Source organism: Rattus norvegicus, chromosome X, assembly GCF_021556685.1.
Source record: "Rattus norvegicus strain SHRSP/BbbUtx chromosome X, alternate assembly SHRSP_T2T, whole genome shotgun sequence".
In the NCBI taxonomy this organism is placed as follows: Eukaryota; Metazoa; Chordata; class Mammalia; order Rodentia; family Muridae; genus Rattus; species Rattus norvegicus.
In genome coordinates this window covers 55,619,501-55,642,423 of record NC_141554.1, presented here as the reverse complement: position 1 = coordinate 55,642,423, position 22,923 = coordinate 55,619,501, and the positions used below count along the sequence as shown (strand labels likewise).

The 22,923-nt window shown below is 41.2% G+C and overlaps 2 protein-coding genes across 9 annotated transcripts in view; one reads left to right on the top strand and one right to left on the bottom strand.

The window, feature by feature from the left end:
• Positions 1-22,923, bottom strand: part of Dmd (dystrophin) — a 2,349,574-nt gene that overhangs the window by 1,693,380 nt on the left and 633,271 nt on the right. For all 8 annotated transcript variants that reach the window (XM_087599109.1, NM_001370876.1, XM_087599108.1 and 5 more), the window contains 1 exon segment: positions 8,819-8,937. In XM_087599109.1, the coding sequence (XP_087455235.1) occupies positions 8,819-8,937 (119 nt within the window).
• On the top strand, positions 11,079-12,228 carry LOC134484068 (testis-specific gene A8 protein-like). Its single transcript, NM_001433368.1, has 2 exons — positions 11,079-11,275; positions 11,455-12,228. The coding sequence occupies exons 1-2, from the start codon at positions 11,123-11,125 to the stop codon at positions 12,130-12,132; spliced, it is 831 nt and encodes a 276-aa protein (NP_001420297.1). The 5' UTR covers positions 11,079-11,122; the 3' UTR covers positions 12,133-12,228.

Below are 22,923 nucleotides of genomic sequence, written 5' to 3'. Positions count from 1 at the left end.
AATACTTCTTGAAAATTTGTTCTCCATTACTTTCTAAAATGTCTAAGTGAGAGCTACCTAATCTCCCTTATGTTTGTGGTTGTCTCAACTTTAATGAGTCTTGTGGATAAGTTAGCAGGGAACTAGTCAGACTTCAGTCTCATTCTGTCCTAAATAAGAGGCTTGAGGGTGTTAATGTCTGTCTTTCAGAAATCAGATTCTCCAACAGTGATTTGAATAGGATAGGAGAGAAAGAATGAGTATAGTTCATAGAATGCCATGGAAGAGGATTTTAGTGAGTCAATGTCTATCATTTACAAACCATATTGACCTAACATGATCTATACTGTGGATGATGTCAGTAATGTTAGGTAGCCAAGTGCTATTGACAGTTGATGGTGGTTGGAGGTGATTGTAGATTTTCTTTAAGGAAGTAGTACTTCATATGATGTTTAATCTCTAGTAGATGATATAATTTCCATGCACATGTTGGAGCACTAAGTGTGTAGCAGACCTAGATGAAATGAAAATGCTCGAAAATGACATTACTGTCTTATTTTGACAATTCAACTATTTTTAAAGGATGGGCTCCAAGTAATGGGAATTTCTCTAGGAATCTCATGCTGAGAAATGTCGCAAGCACATGAGAACCTATTTCTCTGAACAGGATTTCATATATTCCTAACAAATTTTCAAGAAAATCCACAGGATGAATAAAACACAGTCCTAGAAGACTTTACTATATTTTGAACAGGACTCATATTTACATACACATATACATATACACATACACTTTCACACATACACATACACACACACATATGTGTGTGTGTGTGTGTACATATATACACTCTCTTTTTAAACCTTAATATCAGTTCAGGAATCCAAAGATTAATGCTGGAACTTCAGTTAGTGTATTTCCTTTTTCCCAAGGTGGCCATGGTAATAAAACTTTTTTTCCTTTCTACTGTTAAATTTATGCTTTCAGTGTACATGTTGCCAATTGATGTCTAATCCTGGTTTGAAACCCAGGATGAGTCTAGTAGTTCAAAAGCAACTGAAAAATAGGGAAAGCTATGAAGTTGTGAGGGGGACACAGAGGAGATACATGAGAAGGTGGAGTAGAGATGGGTAGGTCAAGTACCAAATTGAGAGACTAAGCATCAGAGAGATTCCCTGGAAGGCAGAGAGATAGGGAAAGAGGCCATGCCTAGGTCAGAAACCTGGTCTTATTGCTGTCTCCTATTCTGTAACTTTGCCATCAGTTAAGATTTACCATAGATCAGTACTCCTCAAGTGATCCTGACTGTTGAACCTCTGATCCTCTATGAATTGTTAGGTGGAAGCAGTTAAGAGCAGTCAGTATTCTCAAGCCCATAACTGCAGTAAATGTGACTTCCATTTTTGGTCTGAGAGGCTAGATATTAGGGAGACAGATAGGTAGAGAAGTCATGACAATATAATGAATGTGACAAACTAATGAAATGGCTTCTTCTTTGACCTCCTGACTTGATATAAAAGTATAAGAGCCTCAAATAACTGTCTTCCTTTCCTGTAGCAAGCTTCCTGCTGATGGACTGACTCTATATGTTCAAGGCTAGAGCAGGACATGTGTTCAACAAATGATACTCAGCCAATCATCCTCCCTGTCTAAAAATTGTCCAATGCTAAATGAGGTAGAAAAACTCCTAGAGTTCGTCAAATGTCAACCCTTGCTATGTGACTTGATTTCCAGCTTTCTATGTCTCCCCTGTAATTTACAGAGGGTAATTTTCTCTGTGTACTTCCTGCATAAATATGATCTTCATCCCTAGAAAAGAGACTTTTTCTAACTACTGTTTGTATTTGTTACTTTTGAGATGTCTCTGCTGCTGCATTTTGTGCTTGAAGACTTCTTATCTTAATATTCTTCAACTGAGAGAGAAAACAAACTGAAATCAAGTCCACTAGCCTGACTCATGTTCTGGGTCATTTTCATTCTCATTGGGAATTTCTCCTGAGGATCACCAAACTCATCAAACCACAAATCAGGCCAATGCTTAAGGTGACAGGAAATGTGACAGGTAAGTTGCCTACACCTTTCCTCCATCCTGGCACAGTGGGTTAATTTTATTTTCTTCTCTCTACCAGAGAAGGTCTCTTCAGATACACCTCTGTCTTTGTACCCTAGAAAGCAAATTTAACTGTTCAGTATCCAGAGACCAGTGAATACAACTTCAAACAATATTAACCTAAGGCATAGACTCCAGAGTATAGTGACTTTACACTGTTCATGTGTTGAAACTGATCCAGGAGCCTAAAGGAGTAGTATTCTGAAGGAAATTTGTAAAACTACTCTCTGTGTAGACACAGACAGACTGTGGGGTAAATTCCTGTATAACTTACCCTGACATTTCCTCAATGTTCTATGTGAGAGAGTTCAACTACTGTTTTGAAATAGAATTGAATGATAGTTTTCTTATCTCCCTCACCCTAAAAGTTTTGGAAAATACTGAAATTGATTACAGCTACTCTACTCCTCTGAGATAAGAGTATGAAATCCTTCTTCTGTTTATATATTTTACTAAGAGGGGCCCTATCCAGTTGCCCACTGCCGCCATACAAAATGCTTTCACCTTTGTCAATTCTAACTACCAAAATATCCGCTCATAAAAATACTTCTAAATGTCTGTATTTAATAGGGAAGATGTATGAATCCCACAGAGACTGATAATGTGATGGTCTCAGATTATCAGGGAGTTGGGATCATTGTCAGCAAAATGTAACCATCTACTTTGTTACCATCTTGGATTATTGCCCTATCCATATGGAAGCAGTCTTCTAATTTAGTCTCCATCTTGTTTAATGAAACCACATAACACCCACCAACTGTAAGAGTACCCAAAGAAGTTCCTAGTCCTAATTAGTCCTCCCTCTGGCTACCATTCTCTTGGCCTATGATGAATTAGACAACAGTATACATTGGTTAGGTCCAAAATAAGTTCAACAAAATTGGTGTGTTATTGAGAATGTCCTAAATAGAAGGATTCTGGCGAGATAAACTGAACACTTGTTATTGGGCAAAAGGAATCCTATATACAGCATTCCTGGTGGATGTATGAAGGATGATCTCTGTTTATCATAGAAACTGCAGCCTCCATTAACTGCCCCCCAACAGTCAACTGCCTTGGGCAGAGAAATGTAGTTGTTGATGTATTTAAACAGCCTACATCAATTGATAGAACACCAAGGGGGCAATGATATAAATATCTATATACTTGCCCAATATATACTGTTTTCTCTTTTCATTGGCAGACCAGTCATGTGAGGCCAGCAATAAACTTTTCTATGTACACATGGTGTTTTCTCTACCTTGGATAATATCATCCAATGTGGTTTATTTTATTTTCACTTATTTTTGTATCTGTGTTTGAATCTTTCAGTTATATTAAAAAGAGTTTAACAAAAGAAATTACTTGATATGATCACATACTGTTCTCTAAAGTTTGTTCTGTCTTACTTTCTAAAATATCTAGATGAGCGCTTGCTTAAGTCTCATAGATTTGAGGTTGTCACCAATTTAATGAATCTTGTGAACATTGTTATGGGTAATTAGTGTGTCTTCAATCTTATCAACCAGTCCTAATGAGGAGGATAGGGATGATGGAGTGACACTCCATCTTCATCTCTCTTACTTAGAATCCTTATGTGGAAATACTATCTGTCTCAGAGAATGCATGTTTTCATACCTGAATCTGTACTATGAAGTAGTATAGGAATGAGGTACTCTACTGTCAAACTTATTCTGTCTTACAAAGGAGGAATGGCTACAGCTAGTATCTGCCTAAAGATTGATATCATGTGATCTTGATCTTTCTTACAGGAGAATGTAGGAGTGAACTAGAGTGCCTCCATCTCAGAATAGCCTATGAAGGAAAATGGGAGGGAACTAGTGTTTTTTTCTCATCTTCTACATTTTACCACTTTACCATTTCAATATTTTCCCAGCAGTCTTTAAACTGTCCTAATGAAAAGGCTAGGAAGGAACTATTGTGTTTTCCACCTCAGTCTCTAGTACTGAAGATACTTAATTTATCAGTGATGTTTACAGGTCCTGTCAAATTTATTAAGCAAAATTTTGTTAGAAAACAGGGTTGATATTATTTCAGCTCTAATAAAATCTCACAATAATATACATGTTCACTTCTCATTAACAGAGAAATAATGATTCAGCTTTGATATGCTTTCTTGTTAACTAACAAAGTCAAGGTATTTTCATTTCTAGGAAGAGCAATCCCAGCTACCCAAACTTTACTGTGTTTAGAAGGATCTCATATACACTCTTGATACTAATCCTTAATTATTGAGTCTCTAGGTAAGATTTTTCTATAATCATTCGACTTCCATTTAAAAGTCTTTACTATTTCTTCTTACCATATACAAGATTTTCAGTTACATGAACACCCACTTGCCATAAAAAGAGGTTGGTTAAATTGTCCCTGTCAGAAGACAAGGAGGACTGGAGAAAAATAGTGAAATGAGAATTTGTGAAGATCACTATACTCATGAACTCAGAGTTGCTGCTTTTTGGGGGACAGTACCTGTACAATACAAACCATGTAATAATTTAGTATATATTGATGGTAGATCAAAAGTTCCAGTCTGTAAACAACACCTATTGACAGTTGATGGCAGTTGAAGAACATATTTGATTTTTCTATTAGCATACAGCACCTCATAGGTACTTTAGGCCCCAGTAGAAGATAAAATTTCCATGGATATCTGGAAGCACTAAATGTGTTACAGGCATGGATGAAAGGAAAATTGTCTGAAAAGCTATTCTTGCCTCATTTTGACAATCCAACTATTGAAATAATGGGCTGCCAGAAAAAAGAATTTCTCTAGGAATCTCATGCTGAAAGAAGAAAAATGACCCAAAAGAAGGGCTCCATTTTTGGGAATGAGATGTCATACAATCTTAACAATTTGTTAATATACCTTATAGGATAAATAATGCACAGTCCTGAAGGATTGGACCACATTTTGAATAGCACTCAATGTACATGTCTATATGCTAGACTCTCTTTTTAAACCTTAATATCAGTTCAGGAACCCGAAGTTAAACACTGGAAGTACAAGTAGTGTTCTATCTTCCTTATATGGCCAAATGAAATAAATTTTGACTGGACTTATAATTTGATGCTTTCAGTTTACATATTAGTAATTCATATCTAATCCTGGTTTGAGGCATAGGTTGTATCCAATAGTTAAAAACAAGTGAAAATAAAGGAAAAGTTATGAATTTGTGCAGGAGACACAGAAGATACGTGAGGAGATAGTGTAGGTAAAGTCCCCAAAATGAGATATTAGGAGTCAGACAGACTCCCTGGTTGGAAGACAGATAGGGATAGAGGCCATGTCTAAATCAGAAAGGTGTTCTCATTTTTGTTCCCCATTCTGCATCCTTGTCATCTGTTGATATTTATCAATGCCCCTTAGAACAATAGTTCTCTGGTGGTGCTGTCTTGATCTTCGTGTTGTCTATCTACTTTGTCAGGTAGAAGCAGTTAAGAGCAGTTAGTATTCTCAAGACTATAATAGCATTAAGCATTAAACCAAGTTTGGTTTGAGAGACTTGGTATTATAGACACTCCCTGTAGGTAGACAGATATGTGAAGAAGCCAAGACAAGACAATAATAAAATAGCGAACTCACAAAATGGCTTCTCCTTCACCCTCCCATCTTGAGCTAAAAGACTAAGAACTCAAAACAACTGTCTTTGTTTCCTGCCAGCAAGCCTCTTTCTACTGGACTGACTCTATAAGTTCAAGGCTAGATTAGGACATGCATACAACATATGCTACTCAGTCAAACATCCTGTCTAAAACCTGACCAACACTGAATTATAGGAGGAAAACTGTTTATCAAATGCCACCCTTGAAATATGACTGGGTTTCAAGCTTTCTGACATTGCCCTGTGCTTTGCAGAGGATCATTTTCTCTGTGTTCTTCCTGCATACTTGTTGTCCTCATCCCTGAGAAAAAGCTTTTCTTAAACTACTGCTTGTGTTTGCTACTTTTGAGATCTTTCTGATCCTGAATGTTGTTCTTGATACTTTCTTATTGTTTACTTCTTTAACTGCCAGAGGAAATGAACCCAATCAAAACCAATAGACTGAGTCATGTTACTTATCATTTTGTTTCTCATTGGTGATTTCTCTTGGGGAATCACCAAAAATTTCAGATCAAAAATCAGGGCAAATGATAATGGGACAGGAAATTAACTAGATGAATTGCATACACCTTTCCTCCTTCCTTGCATACAGTGTTAATTTTATTGTCTTCTCTCTAACAAACAGGGTTCCCTAAGACCTACCTCTGTCTTTGTACCCTGAGAAGCCTGTTTAACTGTTCAGTAACCAGAGAGAAGTGAGCACAACTACAAACTGTACTAATAGCCTAAGACGCAGACTCCATATTAATGTGATCTCACACTGTTACTGTTCATGGTGAAACTGATCTAGGTGCCTAAAGGAGGGTAATTTTTAGGGAAATTTGTAAAATTGTTCTCTGCGTAGAGACATATGAACTCTTGGATAATTTCTTATATATCTTATACTGACACTTCCTTTATTTTCAGTATTTGAGAGGCCAATGATTGTTTTGAACTAGAATTGAATGATATTTTTCTTCTATCTTTCACATAGAAGCTATTTGACAAAATCTTGAAACTGAATGTAGCTACTCTACTCTTCTGAGCTAAGATTATGAATTTCTTCCTCTGTTTACTTATTTTGCTAATTGGGGCCCCTACCCTGTCACCCACATAAATAAGACAACAGGTTTTTAACTTTATCCTTTCTAAGTAACAAAATTTTCTGCTTTTGGTTAAAGCCTATACATGTCTGAGTTTAATCGGTAAGATGTATGAATTCTACAGAACTCTGTGCCTGACAAGTAAAGGGCTCACATTATCAGGGAGTTGAGTTCACTGTCAGAAAATGTAACCATCTGCTTTGACACCACCTTAGATTATGACCTCATCAAGAGGGAAGCAGTCTTGTGACTTGGCCTCCATCTTGTTTAATGTAACCACATAACTTCAACCAGCAATAATAGTACCCAAAGAACTACCTAGTCCTAATGAATCCTCCCTTTGGTTATTTTTTCTCTCTGCCCCCCACCTTTAGCTAATTAGAGAACACCATTTATTTATTCCAAAATTCTCCCCCTCCAAAAAAAAATTGGTGTGAGCCTGACCATGTCCTAAATAGAAATACTTTGGTTAAGTTATACAGAAAGCTTGTTATTGGGCAAAGGAAATCCTATATTCAGCATTCCTAGGGTATGTACTAAGGCTGATTTCAGTTTATCAGCCCAACCACTATTCTCATTAACTGCCACAACTGTCAACTGCCTTCAGCAGAGGCATAGAGTAGTTGATAAATCTTAACAGTCTGCATCAATTCATAGACTATCATGGGGCCAATTACAATATAAAATCTACATACTTCCCTAACATTTACTGTTTTTTATTTTTAGTGGCAGACCAGTAATTTGAGGCCAACAAACTATTCTATCTACCTATGGAGCATCTTTACTCTTTATTGGATTATATCATGCAAGATGGTTTATTTTGCATTTTCTTATTGTTCTGTCTATTCTTTGAATTTTTCAGTTATTGGCCAATGAAATTAACTGTAGAAATTACCTAATATGATCATATACTAAGTTCTAACATTGAACTTCTTTGCTTTCTAAAATAGGTTTGCTCATGTGTAGTGACACGCAGAGGTGTCTGTTCAAAAGAGAAGGAGAATGTGGAAGGGGTAGAGGACTTTTGTAATGGGGTACTGAGAGAAAAACAGGGTTGATATTTGGTTGTAAATTGAATAAGTAAATAAATTTTAAAAAGACAAAAATATTTAATATTTCAAAGATCATTTATCCATCTGTTTTTACTATTCTTCACTTTCTGCCCACCCAATAGTTTCCTGTTTTATTTCAGATCCCACAAATTTTGCACTCAAAGTTCTAGTAGTATAGTAAGGTGTCAGCAGAGAGATAACAGACTAATTTCACAAATTTGGCACAATGTGAATGTGTCTCACTGAGTAAATCCAGTGTCCAGATTTAGATTTGTAGGGTTGGTAATAAAGATGAAACTTAGTTAAGAGTAATATAACAAAAAGATACAAGCTTCTCTATTCTCTGCCAGTTAATGAAGACAAAAAGAAATAATCTTCAAAATGAGGACCTCCTCAGTGTGACAAATTATAACAGCAGTACAGGTGTGTGTGTGTGTGTGTGTGTGTGTGTGTGTGTGTGTGTGTGTGTGCGTGTGTATGTGTGTGTGTACAATGATTTAAATATTAAATCACATTGCATTTTATAAAGCAAATGAACAAATTTGGCAAGAGTAACTAATTAATTATGGTTGACTTATCTACCAAATCTTTGGTTGAATAATTAACTATTTGTAATTAATTGGAATCAGTGCCCTCTAATATGTTATGCTCCATCCATGAGGTACATACCGTGTCAGAATTTTGTTTTTGTTTTCTTTTGTGCCCTTAGAAAGTTTCACACTTCAGTTTAAAAATTTTGTACATTGAGAACTACAGTTATCTGTCAACTTATAATCTCGAATAGACAATATCATTTTCGTATTATCAGAACACAGGAAAATATTGCTCTGTGGGTTTCTATATTTTGTTACCTGTTGAGACAAGGTCTTATTCTGCATGTGTTTTTACATTTTGTGATTACTATATGGGAAAAGTGAAGTCTGTATGAGAAAACAAACAAGAAGTAAAGATAAACTGTAGTAAAAATTAAGGCAGTCTAAAAATCTACTAACCTTCAGGATCAAGAAGTTTTTCTATGCCTAACTGACATTTGGCAATGTTGAAGGCATGTTCCAGTCTTTGGGTGGCTGACTGCTGGGAAACCACGCTATTCCAATCAAAGAGGTCTGGCCTGAAACAAAGAAATACACACACACACACACACACAAAAATATAAATTACTCTACAATGTACTATAAAATTCATTCCATTTGAGATATTTTTGTTACCTCAAATCCATAAGAATTAACTGTGATTCTTTTTACGTGTAGTGATGAAAAAAGGCCCTTTAATAAGCTCATATCTTTGAATGATTATTCCTGTGTAAGTGAAACTGTTGAGAAAGGATTAGGAACTGTGATCTTGTTGGAATTGATGGAGAGTAGATTTTGGAGGAACTGTGTCAGAGTGGGCTTTGAGGCTTCAAAAGCACGTGCCAGACTAGGTCTCTTTTTGTCTCTTCCCTGAAACTTACAGAGCAGATATGAGCTCTCAGTCATTCCAGCATCATGCCTGGTTTCTATCATTCCCTGACTCCTAACTTTACTCCTATGAAGATCATTTATTAACTATTTGAAACTGTGGACAAACCTTCAATTAAATGATTGTTTTTATAATTTGTCTTTGTCACAGTGTCTCCTCACAGCAATAAGACAATAACTAGCATTGTCCCTCAAACATTTTTATTTAAGTAGATCACATTTTAACTTAGAACATTGACATTTCACATGATAAATAATGTAGGAATATTCTAAATTATGCCATAATAAAGTTGGAAAAGAGAATTCCATAAAATATAAAGGAAATTATAATTTATTATTCATAAAGATATGTCACATTTTTGAATCTTAATATTGGAATATGAACCATTTACAGGTAACTCTTGATTTCTTAACCCAATATCATATTTCTTCTAATGTATCCCTAATGAAAACCAATCATTTCATGTTTTCTCGACATAATAGGACTAGGGCACTCATGAACTATCATTGTAGCAATGGTTGCCTGAAGAAAATCTTCAAAAGACAGTCTATCAGTATTTCAGCATAGGTGAGAGAGTGGCACAAGAGCCTCCACCCCTAACAGAGGGCTATTGAAAAGTGATGGTTGATCCTGTGGGTTGATGTACATGTGTACATGGTATAATTAATATCTGGTACAGGACTATATATTGGCTGTATCACAGGGAGAAGTGTTTAGACTAGGCTTGAACAGAATTGAGGGTCACATTGAAGCCCCAAACTCACTATTACAAGCCAAGTAGTGTGAAGACTAGGATTGGTAATTGCTTGTGGTACCCAGGTTAAATTTGTTACATTGTGTAAAAAAATGTATCTGGTAGTGTGGGGCATATAAAACCTGAGAAGAAGACATGAGGAGACTGGGTATGGAGTGGACTGGTGCCAGCACAGCAGTACATGCTCAACAGGCTAGCCCATGGAGGAAGACCTGGGAAGTCTGTGTATGAAGTGTGCTGTAGATGTTGGAAAGGGTCTTGTGAGTAGATGTGAGTAGGAACAATCCTGGTGGGAGCCTCGATCTTAGCTATACGACTTAATGGTGTGACTAGGTGGGGTGACATATTTGGACCCCAAAGAAATCTAGAGGTAGCTACTACAAGATACAGGATGCAAGGCTAGGCTTTGGTACGTAGGCTAGACATGTTGGGATGTAGAAAAAGAATTATAGGGTACTGGGTCACCAAGGTTGACCCTGGAAGAGGACATGGGAAGTCTGCATAAAAGGTGGGGAAGGCAGAACAAAATGCCCTTTGGGTATATGTGAATAGCCTTCTGGTAAGAAGCTAGATGTTTACTCTCTTACGGGTTGATAGATGACTGACATAGCTACTGATATTCAACTATATCCATGTTACTTGGGAGTGATTTTAGGGAAGACATTAAAGTTACTGGCCAAAGATTAAGGGAGACATAGTGGATTAAACCATTGAGCAGGGAGAAACAGGGAAGAGCTTGGAGAAGCAAATGCTCTATTGTATGTTCTATCATAACTAAAATGGATATATGAAGAAGGTTGGGAAGGAAAAGTTGCCTTTGGGTTGTTGAAGGAGAAACCTCCTTTTAAAACTAGAGTCTCTTAATCTTTCCCTCCCCATGAGTGTCAGAAGTGGTACATTCTGCTGTATCCCGCTTCAACAGGCATTCTGGGCCGTCATAGTCAAGCTTTGTTAAGTCTGAGCACATGCTCGCCTACTATTGGCTGAGAACCTGGTGACGAATCAGGCTTTAGGAGTGCGCCCTTAGCAGCTCTGGCAGTTGCTCCTACTCTCTCGAGGTAGCAACAACCTAGAGCGATTGATGGCGAAAGTTACTAAGAAATCAAAGGACACGGTGTCGGAAATGAATGTCCCGACTTCATCTAGTGAGACACAGGAGGTGGCAAAGCCTATCATGCCAATTAAGACCAAAGCTGCCTACAAATTATATCCCCCTAGCATTCTCTGTGGCAAGGTAAGATGACCGACCCTACCAGAGCCCCCTCCTTTGATTTACTCTTGTCTAAAGTGACTAGCTTTCCCCAGCCTTGCCTAAATCCCCTTATCTACCTTCACCTTTGACAAAGTCCCCTTCACTTGCTTATCCTGACTTTCTTCTACATTAACGAACTTTCTTGTGTTTTATCATTACAGGGTGCGAGGACCAACAAACGTGGAAAACGCAGCAGCTCCCAAAAGACCAAGAAGGATGCTGGAGAGGCCGCTCAGCCTGCGGCTAAGAAGACCAAACAATCACCACTGGTCGAGCAGCCAACCGTGCCCGTGCCCGAAGTGTTACCTGCCACCGCCACCGCCACAGCAGCTACACCAGTAACAACGGTGGCAGCAGTGGAGGCTGTAAAAGAGGCAGTGGTGGTGAAGGAGGAGGCAGCGGTTGTGGAGGAGGCAGTGGTGGTGAAGGAGGAGGTAGTGGTGGTGAAGGAGGAGACAGTTGTGAAGGAGGAGGCAGTTGTGGTAAAGGAGGAGGCAGTCATCATGGTGAAGGAGGAGGCAGTTGTGTTGAAGGAGGAGGCCGCGGTAGTGAAGGAGGACACCGCGGTGGTGGAGGAGGCAGTTGTGAAGGAGGAGGCAGTTGTGGTGGAGGAGGAGGCTGTCCTGGTGAAGGAGGAGGCTGTCGAGGTGAAGGAGGAGGCTGCCGAGGTGAAGGAGGAGGCTGTCGAGGTGAAGGAGGAGGCTGTCGAGGTGAAGGAGGAGGCTGTCGAGGTGAAGGAGGAGGCAGTGGTAAAGCCCATCAAGGAGGAACCGATCCCGACCAGCGAAGCAGTAGCCACTACTACAACCAGTGTTCCTGATGAGGCAGAGAGCCAATAGATGGCTATCTCAATGCTGGGAATTTCCCAGACCCCCAAAGAATAAAATTTTAAATTTTATTGATATTGTTAAAAATAAACTGATTGTAATTGGAAAGTATGTTTTTGAGTCACTAATGGGGGAAAAAGAAAGGGGGAGGGGAAATGTTAGGTAGAGACGAGGGGAGGGCATTCGGGTGGGTAGAGCCAAGGGAAGGAGTTCGGGGGGGGGGGGTAGAGCCTTGGGAGTTCAGGTGGGTAGAGCCAAGGGAGTTCGGGGGTAGGGGTAGAGCCAAGGGAGTTTAAGAGTTCCGGTAGGTAGAGCCTACGGAGTTCCGGTGGGTAGAGCCTAGTGAGTTACAGAGTTCAAGTGGGTAGAGCCTAGGGAGTTCGGGTGGGTAGAGCCGAGTGAGTTCGGGTGGGTAGAGCCGAGTGAGTTCGGGTGGGTAGAGCCAAAAGAGTTCCGGAGTTCGAGTGGGTAGGGCCAAGGGAGTTCGGGTGGGTAGAGCAGAGGGAGTTCGGGTGGGTAGAGCCGAGGGAGTTCGGGTGGGTAGAGCCAAGGGAGTTCCAGAGTTCGAGTGGGTAGAGCCGAAGGAGTTCGGGTGGGTAGAGCCGAGTGAGTTCGGGTGGGTAGAGCCGAGGGAGTTCGGGTGGGTAGAGCCGAAGGAGTTCCAGAGTTCGAGTGGGTAGGGCCAAGGGAGTTCGGGTGGGTAGAGCGGAGGGAGTTCGGGTGGGTAGAGCCAAGGGAGTTCCAGAGTTCGAGTGGGTAGAGCCGAAGGAGTTCGGGTGGGTAGAGCCGAGTGAGTTCGGGTGGGTAGAGCCGAAGGAGTTCCAGAGTTCGAGTGGGTAGGGCCAAGGGAGTTCGGGTGGGTAGAGCCGAGGGAGTTCGGGTGGGTAGAGCCGAGGGAGTTCGGGTGGGTAGAGCCGAGGGAGTTCGGGTGGGTAGAGGTGAGTGAGTTCCAGAGTTCGAGTGGGTAGAGCCGACGGAGTTCGGGTGGGTAGAGCCGAGTGAGATCGGGTGGCTAGAGCCGAGGGAGTTCGGGTGGGTAAAGTTCGGGTGGGTAGAGCCGAGAGAGTTCGGGTGGGTAGAGGCGAGTGAGTTCCAGAGTTCGAGTGGGTAGAGCCGACGGAGTTCGGGTGGGTAGAGCCGAGTGAGTTCGGGTGGGTAGAGCCGAAGGAGTTCCAGAGTTCGGGTGGGTAGAGCTGAGTGAGTTCCAGAGTTCGAGTGGGCAGAGCCGAAGGAGTTCGGGTGGGTAGAGCCGAGATAGTTCGTGTGGGTAGAGGCGAGTGAGTTCCAGAGTTCGAGTGGGTAAAGCCGGGGGACTTCGGGTGTGTAGAGCCGAGGGAGTTCGGGTGGATAGAGCCAAGTGAGTTCCAGAGTTCCAGTGGGTAGAGTCGAGGGAGTTCGGGTCGATAGAGCCAAGAGAGTTCGGGTGGATAGAGACGAGGGAGTTCGGGTGGGTAGAGCCGAGGGAGTTCCAGAGTTAGAGTGGGTAGAGCCGAAGGAGTTCGGGTGGGTAGAGGCGAGATAGTTCGTGTGGGTAGAGGCGAGTGAGTTCCAGAGTTCAAGTGGGTAAAGCCAGGGGACTTCGGGTGTGTAGAGCCGAGGGAGTTTGGGTGGGTGGAGCCGAAGGAGTTCCAGAGTTCGAGTGGGTAGAGCCGAAGGAGTTCGGGTGGGTAGAGGCGAGATAGTTCGTGTTGGTAGAGGCGAGTGAGTTCCAGAGTTCAAGTGGGTAAAGCCAGGGGACTTCGGGTGTGTAGAGCCGAGGGAGTTCGGGTGGGTAGAGCCGAGGGAGTTCGGGTGGGTAGAGCCGAAGGAGTTCCAGAGTTCGAGTGGGTAGGGCCAAGGGAGTTCGGGTGGGTAGAGCCGAAGGAGTTCGGGTGGGTAGAGTTCGGGTGGGTTCAGCTGAGAGAGTTCGGGTGGGTAGAGGCGATTGAGTTCCAGAGTTCGAGTGGGTAGAGCCGACGGAGTACCGGTGGGTAGAGCCGAGGGAGTTCGGGTGGTTATAGCCAAGTGAGTTTCAGAGTTAGGGTGCGTAGAGTGGAGGGAGTTCGGGTGGGTAGAGCCGAGTGAGGTCCAGAGTTCGAGTGGGTAGAGCCGAGGGAGTTCGGGTGGGTAGAGCCGAGTGAGTTCCAGAGTTCGAGTGTGTAGAGCCGGGGGACTTCGGGTGTGTAGAGCCGAGTGGGTTCGGGTGGGTAGAACCGAGTGAGTTCCAGAGTTCGAGTGGGTAGAGCCGAGTGAGTTCGGGTGGGTAGAGCCGAGGGAGTTCCAGAGTTCGAGTGGGCAGAGCCGAAGGAGTTCCAGTGGGTAGAGCCGACATAGTTCGTGTGGGTAGAGGCGAGTGAGTTCCAGAGTTCGAGTGGGTAGAGCCGGGGGACTTCGGGTGTGTAGAGACGAGGGACTTCGGGTGGGTAGAGCCGAGGGAGTTCGGGTGGGTAGAGCCGAGGGAGTTCCAGAGTTCGAGTGGGTAGCGCCGAAGGAGTTTGGGTGGGTAGAGCCGAGATAGTTCGTGTGGGTAGAGGCGAGTGAGTTCCAGAGTTCGAGTGGGTAAAGCTGGGGGACTTCGGGTGTGTAGAGCCGAGGGACTTCGGGTGGGTAGAGCCGAGGGAGTTCGGGTTGATAGAGCCAAGAGAATTCGGGTAGGTAGAGACGAGGGAGTTCGGGTGGGTAGAGCACATGGAGTTGCAGAGTTCGAGTGGGTAGAGCCGAGTGAGTTCGGGTGGGTAGAGCCAAGTGAGTTCCAGAGTTCGAGTGGGTAGAGCCGGGGGACTTCGGGTGTGTAGAGCTGAGGGAGTTCGGGTGGGTAGAGCCGAGGGAGTTCCAGAGTTCGAGTGGGTAGAGCCGAAGGAGTTCGGGTGGGTAGAGCCGAGGGAGTTCGGGTGGGTAGAGCCGAGTGAGTTCCAGAGTTCGAGTGGGTAGAGTCGAGGTTGTTCGGGTCAATAGAGCCAAGAGATTTCGGGTGGGTAGAGCAGATGGAGTTTCAGAGTTCGAGTGGGTAGAGCCGAGTGAGTTCGGGTGGGTAGAGCCAAGTGAGTTCCAGAGTTCGAGTGGGTAGAGCCGAGTGAGTTCGGGTGGGTAGAGCCGAGTGAGTTCCAGAGTTCGAGTGGGTAGAGCCGGGGGACTTCGGGTGTGTAGAGCCGAGTGAGTTCGGGTGGGTAGAGCCGAGGGAGTTCCAGAGTTCGAGTGGGTAGAGCCGAAGGAGTTTGGGTGGGTAGAGCCGAGATAGTTCGTGTGGGTAGAGGCGAGTGAGTTCCAGAGTTCGAGTGGGTAAAGCTGGGGGACTTCGGGTGTGTAGAGCCGAGGGACTTCGGGTGGGTAGAGCCGAGGGAGTTCGGGTTGATAGAGCCAAGAGAATTCGGGTAGGTAGAGACGAGGGAGTTCGGGTGGGTAGAGCACATGGAGTTGCAGAGTTCGAGTGGGTAGAGCCGAGTGAGTTCGGGTGGGTAGAGCCAAGTGAGTTCCAGAGTTCGAGTGGGTAGAGCCGGGGGACTTCGGGTGTGTAGAGCCGAGGGAGTTCGGGTGGGTAGAGCCGAGGGAGTTCCAGAGTTCGAGTGGGTAGAGCCGAAGGAGTTCGGGTGGGTAGAGCCGAGTGAGTTCCAGAGTTCGAGTGGGTAGAGCCGGGGGACTTCGGGTGTGTAGAGCCGAGGGAGTTCGGGTGGGTAGAGCCGAGGGAGTTCCAGAGTTCGAGTGGGTAGAGCCGAAGGAGTTCGGGGGGGTAGAGCCGAGTGAGTTCCAGAGTTCGAGTGGGTAGAGCCGGGGGACTTCGGGTGTGTAGAGCCGAGGGAGTTCGGGTGGGTAGAGCCGAGGGAGTTCCAGAGTTCGAGTGGGTAGAGCCGAAGGAGTTCGGGTGGGTAGAGCCGAGGGAGTTCCAGAGTTCGAGTGGGTAGAGCCGAAGGAGTTCGGGTGGGTAGAGGCGAGATAGTTCGTGTTGGTATAGGCGAGTGAGTTCCAGAGTTCGAGTGGGTAAAGCCGGGGGACTTCGGGTGTGTAGAGCCGAGGGACTTCGGGTGGGTAGAGCCGAGTGAGTTCCAGAGTTCGAGTGGGTAGAGCCGAGGGAGTTCGGGTCAATAGAGCAAAGAGAGTTCGGGTGGGTAGAGACGAGGGAGTTCCAGAGTTCGAGTGGGTAGAGCGGAAGGAGTTCGGGTGGGTAGAGGCGAGATAGTTCGTGTTGGTATAGGCGAGTGAGTTCCAGAGTTCGAGTGGGTGAAGCCGGGGGACTTCGGGTGTGTAGAGCGAGTGAGTTCAGGTGGGTAGAGCCGAGGGAGTTCCAGAGTTCGAGTGGGTAGAGCCGGGGGACTTCGTGTGTGTAGAGCAGAGGGAGTTTCGGGTGGGTAGAGATGAGTGAGTTCCAGAGTTCGAGTGGGTAGAGAAAAGGAAAGGAGTTTTTATGGATATATGACAAGTGAGGGAGCTTGGGTGGGTAGAGACAAGGGAGTGGGTTTTGGTGGATATATAAAAAGGAAGGGAGTTTGGGTGGGTGCATGACAAGGGAGGGATTTGAGTTTCACAAGATTTGTGCTCCAGACAAGTAACTTGGGTGGGCAGTTAAAACGGGAGTCACTTTGTATAGACAGAATTTAGTATCCAATGGTTGTGGGCCAGACAAGAGACATAGGTGTGTATATAATACAGCAGTGACTTTGGGTGGAAATATGGCAGGACAGTAATTTTGGGTGCTATAGGGATAGAGGCCAGACAAGGAATTTGGTTGGGTATATGAGAAAGCAGGAAGGGTGGGTAGTTATATGACAAAGAAGGAGCTTTTGGGTCTCTCACATTTGAGGCCCAGACTAGAAACTGTTAGACACATGAATGGTATGGAAAAAGCAATGTTCAAGCACTGAAGACAAATTTCCTCTTTTTGCCTTATATCATAGATAAGGATAAAGAATACTGGGTTCCTCCACATATATCCTTCACTAAATCAGGGAAAAACTTAATTATGGATTACCCCAACCTATTTGAGGCCACAATATACACAATGTTGTATAAGTGACAACAAGGACAGAATACCTGTTAGACTTGTTAGACCAATGGTGCTTTTATACCCTACCCCATAACTATGGAAAGTCCTTTAGGAGGATCAAAGACATTGCCATGTTAGAACATACCAGTCACATCTCAGAGAAAGTAATGAAGGCCTAACAAAAATGAAGGTGTACTAAAGAGACACTTGTGTCTCTCAATCTATCATATTAGTGAAACAACAGACTTCAAAAGAAATGGTAATTTTCACAGAAATCTCATGCTTGGTGAAGGAAAAGACTCCAGACAAAGAGATAATTTTAACAATTAAAATTTACAGATAAGGCTAATGATCAGATAGTGATGAATCAGTTGATGGTAGATAAAAGTCACAACTGGATCACCACTGCTAAATATGAATACCCTGGCTCTCTATTTAAAGTTTAGTCTCCTACAAAGGCCTCAAGATATATACCACAGACTTGAGAGGATTGCTGTATCTCTTTATCCCTGTTTCCAATGTGGCCACATTGAATAAGTCTTTTCTGGTTTCTACTATTAACTTGGATCTTTTACTGACCTTATTGAGGATAGGTGGCTGAATGCAACTTCTCAGGCTATAGGGTGTGACACAATGTTTGCTAACACATTCAATATTATAAATAACTATTATCTGAAAATATAACCTATTATTTTGTTCTAAAGTTACCCATACTTGTATAATAAGCATAAAAGTTTGTTAATTTATAGTGTCTTTGTTGCAGTTTCTATTGCTGTGACAAAATACTATAACTAAGTGTAACTTAGGAAAGAATGGGTTCATTTTGTTTATACTTCCATACCATAGTCCATCAATGGAAGGAAGTCAGTGTAGATCAGGGTAGAAATCTACCTGTAGCCATGAGGAAGTGCTGTTTAATAGTTTGCTCTTTGCTACATATCCAGCCTGTTTTCTTATTGCTATCAAGACAACTAGGTCAGGGGTAGTATCACCTACAGTAAGATTGACACTCCTACATAATCAAGAAATCAAGAATCAATAATGCCAAATAAGCTTGCCAACAGGTCAATTTGATGAGATATTTTCTCAGTTGAAGTTCCCTTTTCCCAAATGACATAATATAAGATAGCACAAACATCCCAACCTACATACCTTTTCAGAAGAGATTAATTGAGAATGTTTGTCATGAGACTAATATAGTAAGAAGGAGGAAGGGGAAAGGAAGTAATGATAAATGCATTGATTTCCTCATCAACAATATTAGGTTGTCATTAATTCCTTTCCAAACTTGATTTTCAAAGAGCTGCTTTTATATAATATAAAGACAAAAATAATTAAAAACATTAATAGAATTAATAAAACTAGAAAGACATGTAATACAAGGGAAGATATGTGGGTTGTATATTAAAGAATTAACACATATATCTCCAGCTTGTAGGAAAGGAAAACATATAATACGTATTAGTATACATTTGACCCTATTCTAAAGCTGGGGTAAGGGAGATGTTCTAAAGCAATTCAGTTATGTTCCTCTACTTTAGTTATACCAAAAGTATGTACTTGCTTTTTCATATGGTAAAAATATATGATGACAGGTGTGGGGAGCTGAAGTTTAATTCCAAAGAAAAAGACTGAGGTTACAAACAAACACAGTCTAATGAGCAGAACATCTTCATGCTATAGAACACCATTCTTTTATTTTTCAACATCTGAGATCATTAAGTTATCATTTTTCCCTTGGCCAGAATTGATACTACAGCTGAATAGGGTCAACAGGGAGCCAACCTGTCTCACCCATGTATTTTAAACTTGGTCTCACTGCTTTCTATATAAATTATAAGATATCCACAGGTGTTGTGGGCTGGAAATTACACACAGATACAGAGCAAGTTTAAATAAAACATTTTCTGTTTTTTAATATTTGGTTGCTAGTGATATATGTTTAATGTTTCTTAATTCTTTGAGAATAATATGTGGATATAATATATTTTTACCATATTTAGTACCCACGGCTCCTCTTAACTCCTCCCAGATCCAAACCCAATATCTCTACATGCTTGTATTTTTTTTTTGCAATAACTACTCAGTCCAATTTTTGCTAATCATATACTCAGGAGTGTGTGAAATTCACTTAAGCATGGTTGGCTTTCTTGAGGCAACACTCTTGAAGTTAACAGACTCTTATTCCTTATCTTAGTTACTATTCTATTGCTATAAAGAGACACCATAAATAAGGCAACTGTTATAAAACAAAGGATTTACTTAGGTTGATACGTTTTTTGAGTCTTTTTTTAATATACATGATCACCATGGCAGAATGCAAGTGGACATATGGTGCTTGCCCAGTAGATAAGAACTTAAATACTGACACGCATGCAGGAGGCAGAGAAAGACTGGGCCTGGTGTGGCCCTAAAACCCACACTCAGTGACATACTTCATTCAACAAGGCCATACCCACTTAATCTTTCCCAAATAGTTGTACTAAGTGCAAGTAACTAAGAATTCACATACCTTATGCATACCACCACAGCTAGGGGGAATTTATGAAACAATGTCTCTGTCATGTCTGAAAGACGCTATTTCACTTTTGTCTCCCCAGCCTTTGGTGCTTAAAATCTTTTAAAATTTTCTTAGCAATAGTCCCTGAGCCTTGAGGACAAATGTCCCTATTTCAAATATCCTTACAATTAATAATCCTTTTCTCTACTATATTTTCCCAAACGGAATGACCTTTCCTTCCTCATCAGTTAATCAGTTAATAAAGTTAATCATTTATCAAAACCAGGAAATAAAGATAAGGAATATTATCACAGGTCAAAAGAATGGGCTCTAAATCTACCTCTGGGCCTGTATAGAGACACAACATTGTAATCTTCCAGAAAATTTAAAATAAATCAAGGAAGCAACATTTGGTAAAGAAAACATTAAGTATCAGTTCAAATGGCACTTCTTGTCTCACCATAGGACAGAAATATAACACCCAAGAAAGTTTTCAATTTCAGAGATTTTAGAATTACTATATAACCTATCCAAAGCATTCAGGACTTCACAATGGTTTTCCTGGCCAATGTCTACTCTCATCCTCAAGAGTGTTTCCCTTCAAATCCTTCAAATGTTTTTTTTTTCCAATTCTCACTTTTATTGCTTAAGAATATGCAACATTACTTATCCCTTAGGAATATGCAACTTTACTCTGCAATATAGTCTGTGTATTTTATTGATTTCACATTGCATGCCTCCTCTGAATTCTTTCAGAGATCATGAGAATCAGAGAAGCATATGGAGACAAGATGGTATTGTAATAAAAATATTAGACATTTTCATCAAGTTATGATGGATTTCCTCCATTTTTGTAATGGTAAAACATGGACACCTCTCCCTTGGTTTCAGTTTATATAAATTACTGTTACTTTCTTTTAGAATCCAGACCTAACTGCTGCTCCAGGCCCTAGTACCTGTGCTAGCATAATATTGCCCCACTAGCCTCACAGCTATTAGCATGCCTCCTAAAAATATGCCTGTTCATCTGTAATTACCTTACAGACTAATGATGTACGTATACTTCTCATTTTGCCAAGTGAGGTTGCTAGACTCCAGAACATCACGGACATCAAAGGGTGACTAAGGGCCACACATTACCCCATTTATCAACTTAATGGACAAATCTCAGTTACATGTGTTACTCCTCCCTTAATCCTACAAATCCTTAGAGCCCCAATTTTCTCCCTCAGAATTACCTTCCCTTGTGGGCTGCTAGAGAACCAGAGATAGCATCTCAAGTATCATGCTATAACACCTTTCTTCTTCCTCTGAAAGGTCTAAAAATGGTCTACTGGGCCTTAATTCTCTTCAAAAGCCACACCATGCTGATGTAGGTCTGCCAGTCTCACTTCTTATGATGTTAATAGCTGGTCTAATAAACCTGCTACTCAGTAAGGCAATTCCCCTCAGTGATCCCCTTGAAGATGAACCCAAAATCATTCATTTCCCATTTAAAACTTTCATTGGTATTTGTACTTCTGTACTTGGCTAAGGGATTAATTTTTGTTTCCTAATTTGGGAAATATGTAACTTTAGTTCTCTCACTTTCTTGCCACTTCTATGTTAACCTAAAATAAGAGTGATTTTAGAATACCAGTAGCGTTTTCATGGGCCTGTATTGAAAGATTTTGTCTGCGAGACTGAAAACATAATGATCTCAACTCATGAAATCTACTGTGAATTAAGGACTTGACTTGGATAATATATCTCGTATAATGTATCTAGGAGAGAATTTAGAAATTCCTCTGTGAATATTAACATCTGAGACATTGTAACCAAGTTGAATGATTAGTTTTTTTGGATATGTTTTCATAGGAAGAAATTTATTGCTAGATTTGAGAGAGAGAACTCTATTTTTACTACATACAAAAGACAAATTTAAAGGAAAAGAGAGAGAGAGAAAAAGAAAAAAATGAAAGAAAGAAGGAAGGAAGGAAGGAAAAAGGGAAGAAACAAAGGAAGAAACATAAGACTCTTTCACCTTGTTGAATCTGACAAAGGAAAGTCCATAATCAGGAAGATACATGTTACTTTTAATCCTAAGGAAGATTATATACCTCGGTCTCTGCCAATAAAAATAACTCAAGAGTCAAGCAGTATATAAGGGAATGCTATACTTGCTTCATAAGAAAGTTGTGGACTTTAGTATTCACTGGTCAACACACTTGTACCTATTAACTGAAGTCATCATAGATTCAGATAGGTTATGTTCTTTTGAATTACTAGGCTGCTGAGAGAAAGAGTTAGTTTTGAATTATTTAAACTTGATTTCATTGAAAATTTGTCTCTCAGTTGCATCATTCAGAATCAGGGCCCATTTCATCACTGAGCTTTTAAATAAAGAAATTAAGTTTAACTTGCTCTTACACATTATAAAGACAAAATTCAAATAATGTGTCAGACAGAATAGCCAGTAACTGACAACTGATGAAGTCTGATGAAAATCCTACTGCCAGTTTATACTGCTTTAGAGTTATCATGCAGATGTATGCCATAACAGATATCTTCTTTAAAGTAAGAATCCTTCTGCTAAACAGATATTTTAATCATTATACTTTTAATGTTAGAAGTAAGTCACAAAATACTGTTGTTTTGAACTGAGATTCCACTCCTGGCTTATTAAGTACAGGCACTTGTTGTCTATAAACTATAGAAGATGAGCAAAGGGCACAAGCTAAAACAGAGGGAATTTAATACCTCTGTATAGGCAGAAGCATTAAATAAAAAGAACAAAGCTTTATTCCATGACATGAATTCTGCAGGTTCCTTTCTAGGTGGAAATAAACAGGTAAATAAATATTACGTTAGTGCCCAGAATACTGGAAAGAAAACCTGACTATACAGTGTGTTCTTAAGACATTTCTTTTCCTCAGTGTTGCAAGATAGGATACCAGAGTGCTACTAGTTCTAAAACAGGAAGAACCCAAAAACTAGATTCCCCCAAAAACTCTCCTTGAACTGAGAAAGGCCTTGGTTTCAGTTCACCTGCAATTAAGTCATGATGATCAGTGGAAAAGAATCAGAAGTAAAGTGTGATTTTGAAGATAAGACTATACATTTTCTGCTTCATAGCAGGATGGCTTACTCTAATCTTTTAAGTACCAAACAATTGACCTCCCTGATTTTTGGTGGGTAAAAGGAAAAATGGGATTTCTATAAACAAATAATTATCTTTACCTTAATGTATTTGATGAAATAATTTGCTAAGTATATCAGTGATGTCTACATGGTCACTCATTTATTAAGCAAAAGCATGCTAAAAATGGGAACCATGCTATTTTCCACTCTAATAAAAACATCACAG

Coding starts and splice junctions, on each gene's coding strand:
- LOC134484068 (NM_001433368.1), top strand. CDS start 11,123: ATGGCGAAAGTTACTAAGAAATCAAAGGACACGGTGTCGGAAATGAAT. Junction 11,276..11,454: donor CTAGCATTCTCTGTGGCAAG/GTAAGATGACCG, acceptor TTATCATTACAG/GGTGCGAGGACCAACAAACG.